The sequence below is a fragment of the Heterodontus francisci genome, chromosome 14 (genome assembly GCF_036365525.1).
Source record: "Heterodontus francisci isolate sHetFra1 chromosome 14, sHetFra1.hap1, whole genome shotgun sequence".
NCBI classification, from domain to species: Eukaryota; Metazoa; Chordata; class Chondrichthyes; order Heterodontiformes; family Heterodontidae; genus Heterodontus; species Heterodontus francisci.
Window position 1 is genome coordinate 80,331,717 of NC_090384.1, and position 14,571 is coordinate 80,346,287.

The 14,571-nt window shown below is 39.9% G+C and overlaps 1 protein-coding gene across 7 annotated transcripts in view; it reads left to right on the top strand.

Annotated features, from left to right (window-relative positions):
• The window catches only part of lrp4 (low density lipoprotein receptor-related protein 4), a 472,786-nt gene that overhangs the window by 336,012 nt on the left and 122,203 nt on the right, over nt 1–14,571 (top strand). For all 7 annotated transcript variants that reach the window (XM_068046457.1, XM_068046460.1, XM_068046459.1 and 4 more), the window contains exon 6: nt 8,365–8,493. In XM_068046457.1, the coding sequence (XP_067902558.1) occupies nt 8,365–8,493 (129 nt within the window). The remainder of the gene's footprint in view (nt 1–8,364; nt 8,494–14,571) is intronic.

Consider the following 14,571-nt stretch of genomic DNA (forward strand, 5'->3'; position numbering starts at 1 on the left):
TTGAAACCATTATTTTCAGTCCCCTGCTCCAAATTCTGTTCCCTAACTATCGACGTTAACCCCCGCACAGTCTGAGATTAAACTAATCTGTTCGCAACCTTGATATCAAATTTGACTCCGAGATGAGATTCTGACCTCCCACCATTAAGACCGCCTATTTCCACCTCCATAACATCACCCGACTCCTTCCCTGTCTCAGCTCACTTGCTACTGAATTCCCCATTCATGCCTTCGTTACCTCTATACTTGACTATTCCAATGCACTCTTGGCTGGTCTCCCACATTTTACTCTCTGCAAACTTGAGGCCATCCAAAACTCTGCTGCCCGTGTCTTAACTCTCTTCATGTCCTGTTCACCTATCACCCCTGTGCTTGCTGACCTACATACATTGACTCCTGGTCAAGCAAGTCTTGATTTTAAAATTCTCATCCTTGTTTTCAAATCCCTCCATGGGCTCACCCCTCCCTATCTCTGTAATCTCCTCCAGCCCCACAACCCTCCGAGATATCTGTGCTCCTCATTCTGGCCTCTTGAGCATCCCCAGTTTTAATCGCTCCACCATTGGTGGCCGCGCCTTTGGCGGCCTAGGCCCTAAGCTCTGGAATACCCTCCCTACACCTCTCTGTCTCTCTACCTCACTTTCCTCCTTTAAGACACTCCTTAAAATCTACCTCTTTGACCAAGCTTTAGGTCATCTAACCTCATATCTCCTTATGTGGCTCGGTGTTATATTTTGTTTTATAATACTCCTGTGACGTGCCTTGGGATGTTTTATTACATTAAAGGTGCTATATAAATATAAGTTGTTGTTGTACCTAATGAAAATTTGTTATAGCCTTTAAAAACTGTGTGGTCATTGCAAAATTTCTGTCACTGGCAATTCAAATACAGACACTCAACTTGAAAAGTAATTTTCTTTTCTGTTCAGTTACTATTTTAGTTCATATCAAGTTTCCCCTTCAAGGCAGCAAGGAGAAATATACTCAGTTAAGTCTTTCTGTTGACTGGTGCCTCTCTCAGTTCAAGACAACCTTGACATTACATTACATCAGGAATAATATAACTGTTCTCTTTTTGGTAAAATGATATTTGGACAAAAAAAAGGAATAAAAAATGCAGAACTACTTCTGCATGCAGAGCAGAAACAAACTGTATCAGATGCTTATAACTGCGTATAAGTGGTTCAGGCTCATGAGGACTTCAAAGGAGTAGAAAACTAAGCCCATCAGCTCTTCAGCTTTCAGCTAAATCAGTCACTACTTTGATCTTAAGAGATAAAGGCACTGTTCTGCAGACAATGAGCAGTCATGTTGCTAGAGAAAATAATGCCCTCATCAGTCTGATTTGAGACTGGAGTGTTTATAATATACAGCAGAAAATCTAATTTATCTTGACTTGAATCTGCAACTATAAAACCAACTCTAGAGAAAGCTTATTGTAGATAGTATACCACAATTAAACAAGTTTCATTTAAATTAGATGAAAATCCAAAACATTCATTGTACTTTCAGCACAAAATACACTTTCTGGCAGTTAACATGATAGCAATGATGAATGTGTAGATTGTACGCTATCTTACATATGTCCAATGGACTCAATCCTGAGGATCTCAATGAACCTGTTTTACACTTTGCTTTACACATCTAATGGCCTGCCTTCTTGACCTCTTAGGACACAATACTTCATAGGAGTGGTTAAATTAAAGAAACATTCTTGGCGTTGCAAGGTTGTTCCTATTTCAGGTTTCCTTCCTTACAGCAGTGCCGAGACTTCAAAAGTATATTATTGGGTGTAATGTGCTTTGGGACATCCTGAGGACATGAAAGGCACTATATGAATCCTAGTTTTTCTTTTCTGTTACTGGACTTACATTGAATTCTGACATATTATACCAGAAGCAATCCATTGTATAGCCAAAAGTGACCTAGGAAATTTTTAATTCACCTGTGGCCCTAGGAACATTGAACACCAAGGCCGCAAATGCACATGCACACATAGCCCATGTGCCCAACATTCCTAAGAGCATAAATGAGAACAATATGTGATACGACTTCCCTTACCGCATGATTTTGAAATCCCTTGCTAAACCTCTCCGTCTCTTCGCCTCCTATTTTAAAACCTTCCTTAAAACTTACCTCCTTGACCAAGCATTTAGTCACCTGTCCTAGTGCAATTTGATTGTCTGCCTGCCTGCCCCATACCAGCAGAAGTTTGGGCGATCGTGGTTGAGTTGCACCAGCTCTCCTCCTCACACTAATCCTGGTATTGCTGCTATTGGTCCTATTCATCCTCAGGCAACTTTCTAAGTGGGAATCCACCGGATAGGCCCACCTGCATCTTGGTGGAGGCTTTTCAGATGTACCGGCTACCACTATTGTATCAGGACCTCAATTACCCCCAGGATCGAAATCTCCAACTTAGGAAATCCGCCACTCCTAGGTCCACTCTCTAGACTAGTGTATAAGGGGTAGAAGTTGTGCTTCTTGGATTAGAACCAATTGACTCCTAGAAATAGTGGAGACTCCTAACATAAACACGTTATACCTGTTTCTGTGTGAGTTCTACTGATCTCCTGTGGGAGACCAGTAGAACCTCTGTGAAATTTTGGGACCGTATAGTCTAACCATGTGTTAGCTCTGTTGAGCACCGCCAGTAGCTCGCTATTCAGGTGGAGCAGTTGCCGGAGAGAGAATGCATTTACAAAGAACAGTTTACCAAGAGACAAAATATCCCCAGGGGAAGGAGCATCACTGTCTGTGTAGGCGATGGTTTCTGCTAGTTCTATAAAAAGGGCAAACAAGTCACTCAGTTACAGTGGCATCAAGGAATCCTATCTTGCACATATTTCTGAACTTGCAGAGTGTATCCTTTTGATCAACAGGATTTAGGACAATTTGAAGATCATTAGTAACAGAATCTGCACCTGTTCCTTCCTGAATCTGATGCAATCTGGAACAAGATCTAGCCAAATTCCATGTTGGCACACTGACAATAGTACCTAGTGACAGAACAGGCACTTAATTAATAGCCAGTTACCAAAGTGTTCTTTTCTGTTGTCCTTTCTGCTTAGTTTTATCCATAGGCAGGAGAAAATGCAAACACAGTCATGTATTTACCTGATACTATGTGGTTCAGCAAGTTGGTAACTGGTGGAGGAGGAATAAGTGTCAACAGTCAGTGATGGGCATAATTTGGTATAGTTATTCAGGTTCAGTGACGCATTTGGTGACTTGGGTGTGGGATATTAACCTGGCCCAAACTACACTTGGAGACTATCATGAATTTTTATATGTAGGCTAAGCACTGCATGCAATTTTGAGTGAAGATGGTAGTCCTTGCTGTTAATTATATGGTCTGGCTCCCTCAGAATCATATTTAATGTGCTTGTTTAGTTTAGATTTCATTGCTAGCAATAAAAGCTGGTAACAGTAAAAATGCTGTTCAGTTGCCATAAAAACAGAAAATGGTCCCACACCAAACATCAAGTTGTGTTCATCATACAGATTTAAGGGGACAGACCTGTGTTTTGATCCAGGTTGCTGCCCATATATAGGCTTCAGCCTCGGCTCATTAGTAGCGTTCGCACCTCATAGGTTCAAGTACCACCCCAGAGACTTGAGCACATTATCCGAGTTTCTGTCTGCTCTCCCAGGTGTTTTGAAAACATCCCATGGCACTATTCGAAGAACGTGGGTATTCTGCCAGTATCTTGACCAATATTTATTCCTCTACCAATATTGCAAAGAAAACAGATTAACTACTCATAATCTCATTTCTATTGCTGCAAATTGGATGCCATGTTTCCTGATATTACAACAGTGACTACATTTCAGAAGTATTTAATTGGTTGTAAGCCACTCTGGAGCGTTCTGAGGTAGTGAAAGACACCATATCGATCCAAGTTCTTTCTACAACAACAACAGCTTATATTTATATTGTGCGTTTAATGTAATAAAATGTCCCAAGATCCCACAGGAGCATTATAAAACAAAATTTGACATCGACCCACATAAGGAGATATTAGGACAGATGACCAAACGTTTGGTCGAAGAAGTAGGTTTTAAGGAGCATCTTAAAGGAGGAGAGTGAGGTGGAGCGGTTTGGGGAGGGAATTCCAGAACTTAGGGGCTAGGCAGCTGGAGATACAGTCAACAATGGTGGAGCGATTAAGAGTGGGGTTGCGCAAGAGGCCAGAATTTGAAGAGCACAAATATCTCAGAGGGTTGTGGGGCTGGAGGACACTACAGAGATAGGAAGGATTGAAGTCATGGAGGGATTTGAAAAGAAGGATAAAGAAGGATAAGAATTTCAAAATCAAGGTATTGCTTAACCAAGAGTCAACGTAGATCAGCGAGCATGGGGGTGATGGGTGAACGGAAATTGGACGCAAGCAACAGAGTATTGGATGATGTCAAGTTTATGGAGGGTAGAACATAGGAGGCTGGCCAGGCATCTGTTGGAATTGTCAAGTCTAGAGGTTACAAAGGCATGGATGACGGTTTCAGCAGCAGATGAGCTGATGGGCGGAGTCTGGCAGTGTTACAGAGGTGAAAATATGTGTTCTTAGTGATGGTGCAGCTATGCGGTCAGAAGCTCATCTCGGGGTCACAGATGACATCAAGGTTGCTAAAAGTCTGGTTCAGCCTCAACCAGTTTCAAGGGAGAATGATGGAGTTGGTGGCGAGGGAGTAGTGTTTGTATGCGGACCGAGGTCAATGACTTCAGTCTAAGCAATATTTAATTGGAGGAAATTTCTGTTCATTCAGTACTGGATGTCGGATAAACAGTCTGAAAGTTCACATACATTTTTGGGTTGTTATTGACTAAGTCATTTCTCCAGGAAGAAAACCTTGCAGTCAATTACCACCCAGAAATGATCTGGATGAAGTGGCATACCCTGGAAAGAGTGGGCATTGGCAGCAGCATAAGAGCAGGTTGTACAAAGCTCAATTACGAAAAGCAAAAACAAACGTTTGTAGCCCTCTGCACTATTGCTCATATTTTAATGATTAACAAGATTTAATGATCCCATCAACTCTTTTTGAACATTGTGAATGGCACAGGCAGTAGCAGGTCAATGTGCAGCTCCTTGCATGCGCATGAGTGTCATAAGAGCAGGCAGTGTAATTAGCTCCCCCTTCCTTTACTATGGAAATAGAGCCATATATTAATGCAATACACCAATTTATCTTGAATTCTTTGAATAGTCCACACCAGACTAAAAGGATGCAGTATCGACTCTTTGTAACAGTGATGTGATTGGCTGTCTTCCATTATCCTCTTTTCCCTTTTATTTTTTCTCTTTGCTTTCTCTATTTTTTCCATTTCTTTTCATTTTTCCTCCTTTTTATTTCTTCTATTTTCTGGATCCACCTAGCTGCAGGTATGAGTGCCACTAACTTGGTTCTCCTTTCTTTTTTTCGAGAGAAAGAGTAAGAGACAGCAACAGAATACGTGGGAGGTGGGGGCACGTGGAAAGAGTGGACTTTCTGTATGTTCCCAGGTGAAATCCGATCATTGTAACTGCAAGCTGCGTAGGTTCAGTGGAGGGTCCTCACTACCATTTGGAATGCTGGGATAGTCCCCCTCTTCCTTCATAGTATTCTGTTGCTTTCTGTCACTGTACAGCCAGAGAAAGCAAAAGAAATGGTGAAACTTCAATTTAATGGCATTGTGTAGGGTATCATCCTCAGTCGAGAGGGTGAGAGATTGTGATCTTACATTTGAAATTCAAGCCAAGTACAGGAGAGTTAGGATTGATTAATGTTTTTCTGCAGTAAAATGACCCTTGAAAACGTAGGTTGCTGCAGCACTGGGTTATTTTACTTGACCTGACCTACAGACAGCATTTTTGGGACAACTTTTTGACCACTGCTTTTGGGTAGGATAGAGTAAAGAAACACAGTACCTTTAATAAGAACTAATTGCTGGAACTGTTTGAACTTCTTTGCACAGCTTTCACCAATAGCTAAACAAACGTCAATAGAATAGTTGACACTAGACAGACGGTAGGTTCAAAGCCCTCATATCTAAGGGGAAAACGCCAAATATTCTCTTTTATAACATGCAGGTGGTATGCATAAGGATGGAGATCTTAGAATTGTGCAGGTTGATAACTGTTTTCATTAGAACTGCATTTTATGCATTCCTTTTGATACAATGCAGCTGTCAGTTGTGGCAGTGTTTGAGAATGGTTCATAGGGGAACATTTTTTTGAAAACTTCAAAGAATTCTAGTTTCGCTCATTCTCACTTTCAGACATCTGTCAAACCTGTTTTCAGGCTGTATCCGCAAGGAGGAGCAGCAGGAACTCCTTCATTGACAGTATAGGCAATGCTCAGTTCAGACTTTAACTAGAATGACTTGTTATGAAATGAATCGATCAATTTTTGTGCTGGAAATGTGAGGATTTGGTGTGGTGAATATTACACTATTTCCTTTGAGGGTCAATAAGATTAAAGCTACTGCTTTGAGAGTTTGTCAGGTTATTCACATGCCATTGGTAAATTTTATCTGTTGAAGTTTTATTGATGTTTAATTTATTATAGTCCTGGGGCAAGGGTGGGTTATTTATGAGTAACTTGACAAATGCCATTAAATATTTGGCATCCATCGGCAGCTGTCAGTAAATCTTGTAATTGTAGGTTCAGACAGTAACCAACACCCAGAATTTATTCAAACCTGTGATCAACAATAGCATATTTCTGAAGACTCCGATAATTGCTAACTTCAGTGAAATTAACTAACAAAAAGATCATGTGGGAAAAATATTAATACTGCTTACAAGACGTTGTTGATCTGTTTGAAACTGGTGAGCAAATAAAACTAATGAACAAGTACAAGAAAAATCATGATCTTATTTATGATTTCTTTTCAGTATTTGTCCTATCTTGGGATGTCAACTAACTCTGGAATTACTTGGTGGTTTGGCATATATACAAAATCATAAAATTTAATAGCTATTGTCTGCCATTTTCAATTGGCAAATTCTACATTGTTATTTAATCAGACTGTTTTCATAATGTTAGGCCTGAGTATTAAGAAAAACACTCAATACTGTCATTCTCTATGAACCGGTAGATTAATCATTAAAGCACCAAAATCTTTTGGTGGTTAATATGGAAACAAGTAATTTCTTCTAGATAGGCAATGTGCTATAATTAAAGCCCATTTAGAAGTAAATTTTCAGAAAATATTTTGGCACGAAAGGAAGAAGTGAAATAATTCAACAGTTTCCTGAATACATATATGTAGTGTAAGAAAATGTGAAATATCCTGGAAAATGTATCTTTAAAAAAAATTAGTGTTGTGGAAGGTGCAAATATTACAGTAGTGCAATAATGGCTGTTCTGGGATTAACATTAAGATGCATTAGTGGAGTGAGTCGTCTTTCTCAGTTTCTAGCCCCAACTGATGGTAAATGTAGAAGAGGGAAAACAGTTTCATTTCCCACCACTAGTTTGTCCATCTTAATGAAGGGAACACTTCATCAAAATAAAGCATTTCATTAGCTTGAGTAATTGAATGTTCTGTTCATGTGAAGGATCTTTATCATTGGGCGCACATTAAGGATTGTTTTATTCTGCAGACAGTATTAAAATGTTTTATTACATTTTGTGCTCTGTTATATAGTTATTAACTTAATTTACAATGCATTTCCTCAGTCTTGCATTTCCAATTTGACAGGAAGTTAGGAGTATTCTGCCCTACAGTGTCATGAAGCCCCAATCTAATGAGTATAAATATTTCCTGAAAACCTGTTTGGCTCCGAGGCAGCTGTATCTGTTTTGAGTTAAAGTGTTGAGATTTGTCAGTGTATTGAAATTGAAACTACCGTCTCATTGGACTAATAGGTGTTATTGTAGGAAAACAATGACTGTACAAAGTAAAGAATACCAGTTTTCAGCTCTTACCACAGCAATTTAATATCAAAAGTAAATAATCAATGATTACTGTGCCAATTAACTGCTGAGTTTTACAACATATCCTGTTGCCAAAAAGAACTGATTAATAGGTGGAATGGCTAAAATTATTTCAAGACTGTTATTACTCACCAATTCTTGCCTGGGCAGAAGTCTATTTGCATTTACTTTTGTGAAATTCATATACATAAGCCAATGTGGCGGTACAATTAGCTTTGCTTCTACGTCGTGATCCATCTATTTGCCTGACTGAGCATTGTCCACTTTTTGTCAAGGGGGGGAAAATCAAACCGAGTGGATAAACTGGTTGCTGCAACTGCGATAAAGTCCTAGAATGATCTGAATGAAGGGACCAGGTAGTTAGACAGAGAGATGTAGTAATTTACCAGATAATATCGTACTTAATTAAGACTGCCTTTAATTTGTTTTAATTTTTTTTAGCTGCTGATGTTCCTGTTACCAACTGCAGTGTGGAGGAGTTTCAATGTGCTTATGGGCGTTGTATTCTTGACATCTACCACTGTGATGGTGATGATGATTGTGGAGACTGGTCTGATGAATCAGACTGTGGTTAGTGACTTTTATATTATTATTTATAAATTAAAATCACTAGGAAATGCAATTGCATTTTGTCAAGGTCTGATGGCCTGAAGCTTCAGAATATGTGTGACTCCTTACAGGCACTAACTGTTGGGCAGTTTACACAATGTCCTATGTGGAGAGTTTAGTGGGATGTGGTAAAGAGTGGATGTTATTTTTGGTTGGATCCCACCTGGTGTGCATTTTATTGTACAGTTTCCAAGTGTAGATTGAGATATTTGTGGACTAATGGCTTTCCATTTGGTTCCCTTACACATCACTTCTGAAATGGAAACAGCATGCTTGCAAAGCTTATCAGGCTGGAAGCTTCAATTTTCACTTGCTCAGGTGCTTTGACTGTTTGACACATCATTGTCCATTAGGTTCCCCTTTGTGACACTTCATTCCCACATTTTGTCCACAAACAACACATTACTCAAATATTGCAAGTTGCATTCTCACATTTTCAAGGTGACGGTTGGATAAATGCATTGCGAGTTATAATTTCAGACAGAAATAAATCACGACTTTGTGATGTATCTGAATACTGACTTTCAAGTTTTGATGTTTTGGGTCATAAGTAAAACTCCAGTCCTCCCTCCCCCCCACTAAAGCATTTTTGCACAATGAAAATTATTTTCCTTGGGAAATCAATGTTTAGATTCTCCAAACCACTTCAAAACACTTTGTTACAACAATTAGTTCTTTCTATTCTCAACGGAAATTCCTGTCAGAACTATTTAATGCCATCCCCAGTGATCAAGGAAGAAGTTTAGAATGTGTGGATTACCATCAGCTGGACCACTGGATACAAGACTCAACCGATACTCATGACCAAGCTGCCTCTGAAGGCTGGGTTTGTCTGGCTGGGCTGTGTTTGTTGGCGAAGAGAAACAATCGGCCAGGGATGGAGAGAGCCCCATTTGCACTGCTGGATTGTGACTGCTGGTCGTTCGATGAGAGGACTATCCTGATAGCGACTGGGGAGATGTTTTGTGTTTCGACTATCTCATCCTCCTGATCAACAAGAATGGCAGTTATACAGGACTGAAGATACATAACTTCGAAGGATAAAAGGAGAGTAATTTTACAGCATTAAAAAGAAAAAAAAGTAGAATGTTTGTGCCCAGCATGTTTAAAAAGTGGATTCACACTTTTTCAGGGAGGGACAATCTGAATTGTATTTTTACAGCATGAATTGCCTGGATGATTCTACAGAGCCATGCTCACTGAATGGGAATACATGTTAGAGAATCAAGGTTGGAATGTTTATCTCCTGTCCTGCCCTCCCTTTCTATCACAGAACGAGCTCTTTTACCAGGTTGATAAATCGTGATTGCCAGATATTTTCAAACATTGAGAATATCCCTTTAAGCAAAGTGGCTGTGGGTCACAGACTCCTATTTTTTATCTAGGTGGCAAAGATGTGCTGGATGAGAATGCATTCAGATCCTGGAATTAGTTAGAATTACACAACAAAACCTGGTGAATAACTGTGGGACCTATAGCATGCAACAAAATTAGATTAGTTATCCTGTGTGTCCTGGACACACCTCAAACTGCAGAAGACTCTCTTTGAATATTAATTTAAACATTAAATGGATTGAAATTGCAGATTGAAATAGGAGCAATCTATTTGTGGTGACATGGTCAATATCCATAAAAATAACAGCTCTTAGTTAAATGATACCATTTGTATTTGATGAATCAGTTGAAGAAATCAAGAAGTGAAGGCCTATTCCGCTTGGCTTGATTTATATTTTACTAAAGGCAGTCACTTTTTTCTGACATGTAGGTTGCAGCAGACTGAAACGTTCAGTAGCTGTTTAAAATTGAAGTGTTGAGCTGGATAGTTCTGTTAGAGCGATTTCAGTGAGTGACTGTGATTAGTAATATAATCCTGTAGTGGTATCTTTTAAGCTGTGTCTATTACAGTAACAAGAAGGATCCAAGTAATTTGAAACACTTGCCCAGATGTTTTGAGACAACTATGAAATAATAAAACCTGCCTTTCACTGGTGGGCTGCATGCAGTTTAAAAACTGAGGTGATGTTTTTATTCCCTAGTGCGAAATGCATTGTTAAAGCAGCTACCAGATTTCATTGAGTTCCTTTCCAATATATCCAACATGCATACCTCGCAACTTTTGTGAACCATAGTCTTTGGTCAACTGTAATGGTATTATTCATTCCTTTAGCATGCACTGTATATAGCTAGTACAAAGCATTTCACAGTCTTCACCCTCATGTTTTCCACAAAATGCAGATTCAAATGTCAGAACATGCAGGTATTTTCTTCTTGTTGCTTTTTGAACAATCTGTGCAGCTGGTGTATCACACATTTCCACATCACGTCACACAGGAATTAAAGCTCACACTTTGGCCAAATCTCTCACACCTGTCACATTGGAAACCAGCCATACTACACAGCACAAACCTTTCAATTTGCACTATGTTGATGATCCGTACCAGCAACTCCTCAACTGTGCAATTCTAATCCGATGGAAATAACCATGCTACCTATTACTGTCTGTTGAATCAATCCATCCATCATTACACTGCACAGTAACTCTCCTGATGAAGCGCAGTGCTATTTTTAAAAGTAAAACTGTCCCTTCCTGTCATATGAGGAAAGCACATATTTTGTTCCCAGTAAAATTCCCTCACGGTGTTACATGTTGCACATCCGCACCACAATAATAGGCCGTAATGAGATTTGGCAGAAGTAACTGAACATCTCTCGGCAGAAGTTTAACATATGAGCACAAACAAGAAAGCTCTGATGCCAGATTTTTTATTACAATTTAATAAAAGTAAACAACATTATATACTACAAGAGACAGAAGGATTTTGGGTTTATGTTCTGAATGGTGACAAGAGCTTTGATTTTTTTTGTATCTGCTTGATCTTTGTTCTCGAGAGATCTGACCCCCCTCAATTGCATTCCAGCCTTTCATCCCATTCATCTCTATTCCTCTATATAAATAGAAGCATATTCCACATCTAATGATTTCATTCAGTTTTGTTCTTCAGCTGGAGATCGTTTTGAAGATTGGTGATGGAAAACATCTTTATTTCTCAGATACTAAAAGTGTTTATGTGCTTGAAGGTTTAATTGTTCATTGCTATAATTAAACAGGGGTAATAAATTCATAAAAGAGAATGTGACAAGGACAAAAACAGGCAGTGTGGTGAGTCATCTTTCACTACATAAAGATACCACCCCAGATATTTTGGCAAACACTGCAGGCCATCCATACTTGGGTAATCAACAATCCTGCCCTCTGTAATTTTCAAAATTGGCAAATATCAGAAAAATCCAGATGGTGACAAAACATATTTGCATATATTCCAAAAAAGGTCACACCAAATATATTCTCTAAAGGATATTTTTCAAAAGAGTCCAAGCATGATTCTGTGTTCCTGAGGAATACATTGTGCCGGCTGGGGATATGGTTTGTCATTTACAACAATACACTGTGCCTTTCCAACACAGGCATTCTTCTTTGCTGAACAGAAATATCCAGAAATAGATTTGGAGACTGAAGTGCTAGGGTTACTTTGAGTAAACAATTTGAGTACAGTAATGCGAAAAAAATTTCCAACAACAACAACTGGCCTTTGTAGAGTGCCTTTAATGTAATAAAATGTGTCAAGCCCTTCGCACTGGAGAGCAGAGACTGAGTGATTTCAGAGGAATTTAAGAAAAATGATGTATGCAAGGTCATAAGGATAGGTTTTGAGGAGGCTTTTAAAGACAGAGAAGTTATGATAAGTGTTCCAGAGAGTACAGCCAAGATTGGCATCCAGTGAAGAGACTGGATAGAGGGAAATGCACAGGAGGCCAGATTCAGAGGGCTGTCAGACATTGTCTGGGGCATAGGGTTAGAGGAAACTGGAGCAGTTCAATGGAAGGTTTTATAAATGAGTATAAGGATTTTGAATTTTGGTGTGGTAAGGAACAGTGAAGTGGTGGAGGTTGGTGAGGACAGAGGAGCTTAATGAGTAAAACTTAGTGTGAGACAGGAAATGGATGACGGGGATTTGGGCAGGATGGAATTTGTGCAGCAGGCAATTTGAGAGTCTGACAAAGTTGGTGAGGTTGATTCTTTGAAGTAACAAAAGTGTGGATGAGGATTTCACTAGTAGTGTGGCAAGACAGGAAAGGATGAAGGCAATGTTGTGGAAATAGGAGAAGGTGGTGTTAGTGATGGATAGGGGATTAGAGGTTTTTCTCAGGACTGAACAGGACGCAGAGATTACAGAGTGCAATCTTTTCAAGTATTTTGTCGGGGTGGGGGGTGAGGGTGCGTGGTGTGGTAGCTGCAGTCAAGAGAAAGGGTTTTGGAGGGAACTGAACAAGCTTGGAGTACTGCAGAGGTGACCTTAGGGAGTGGGAGGAGAAACCATTTCCGAAGATGTCCCAATGTAGCCAGTGGAAGTGGAAACAAGTGCAGGCAATCACCCAGAGATGGCATGTGAATGAGGATGTTTATTATGTTTAACGTTATGGAAGGGCAAGGAGAATGAGGATAACACACCATGCTTGCCATTATACCAGATGCCATTGGTGACTTTGACCAGGTGTTCATTTAATTTAGTTCATATAGAACAATAAGGTACATTTTTGAAATAAAAACAGAAAGTGCTGGAAATACTCAGCAATTCTGGCAGCATCTGTGGAGAGAGAAGCAGAGTTAACGTTTCAGCTCTGTGACCTTCTGATGCTGCCAGACCTGCTGAGTATTTCCAGCACTTTCTGTTTTTATTTCAGATTTCCAGCATCTGCAGTATTTTGCTTTTTTAAAAGGTACATTTTTGCCCTATTTAAAAGGCAGGTTCGTGCAAGCCTTAAAAGATGCCATGGCATTATTTTGAAGAGCAGGAAGTTGGCCAACCCATTGTTCTCAAACAACACAACCAAAAACAGATTAATTGGTTAATTGTGTGGGGCTTTGCTGTGTGCAAAATGGCAGCTGCATTTCACTTGCATATCAAAAAGGCATTTCACTGTGCAAGTACTTTGAAACATATCTGAGTTGTGTTAAGTTACTCTAGAAAGTCAAGACTTTCTTTGTAAATATATACCAGGAGAAAAGCCCAAGAAATTATGCTGAGGGAGTAAAAATGGAAGTGTGAGACACATTCCGATGTGCTGAGTTAACTAATCTCAACCAGGTTGGTAGTAAATACGAAACAATTAGGGAGCGGAATATTTGCCAGTTTAGCTGATTACTGATGCTGGAAATGCGTGAATGTGGATATAGAGTGAGTGCAGAATTGTGCTAAGTTGTGAGGCTTCCTTTGGTAGAAAGTCTGCTAAATTCACAAGAATGGCTGATGTGGGTAACAGTTATTAGAGTACGATACCAGAGAGTGAGCACTGCTCATGGAATTATACATCTGTGAAGTATCAATAGTTTTTGGAGAGAGCTAAAGTGAAGTGGCAAAAAAATAGACATTCCGTAGTTTCATGCAGATGAAGGTCAAAACTGGTGTTACTGTCAGATGTTATCCATTATTATCATGCAGAGATCCTGAATATGGCAGTTTTATTTCTCAATGAGCTTCTAGATCCCAGGATTGTTATACAATTCTAGAATTGGCATGTTCAGTGGGAACACTTGTGCTGACTTTTCCTGGCCCATTGGAGGTGGGCTGGGAGGCAGGAGGGTTGGAATATTAGGATGGAAGGCGTTGGGATGGAAGCCCGACACCTTCACATCGGAACCAGATATTCTGAAGGGTGGCGGGCTTGGTGAGAGGACCTTGCACTTACCCACAGTGTGCAGGTAATTAAGCCTGTTAAAAAGGCAATTAACTTGAATTTTACCAGGGTTTCCTGATTTTTCTAGAAGCACAGGAACCACGGGGTTTCAGAGTCTCCCCAGGTATAAGGAGGCGATGAGCTAGTGGGAGGTCAGTTCTGAGTCCTAGTGTGCCTTGGCAGGGAGGGTGGACCAGGGCAGGCATTGACATAGCCAGCTGCGGGAAGAGTGCCAGAGCTGTGGGGGCAAACCACCAGAGTGGCATAGCGAAGCTGGCACTTATGTGGGTAAAGCACGGGTGG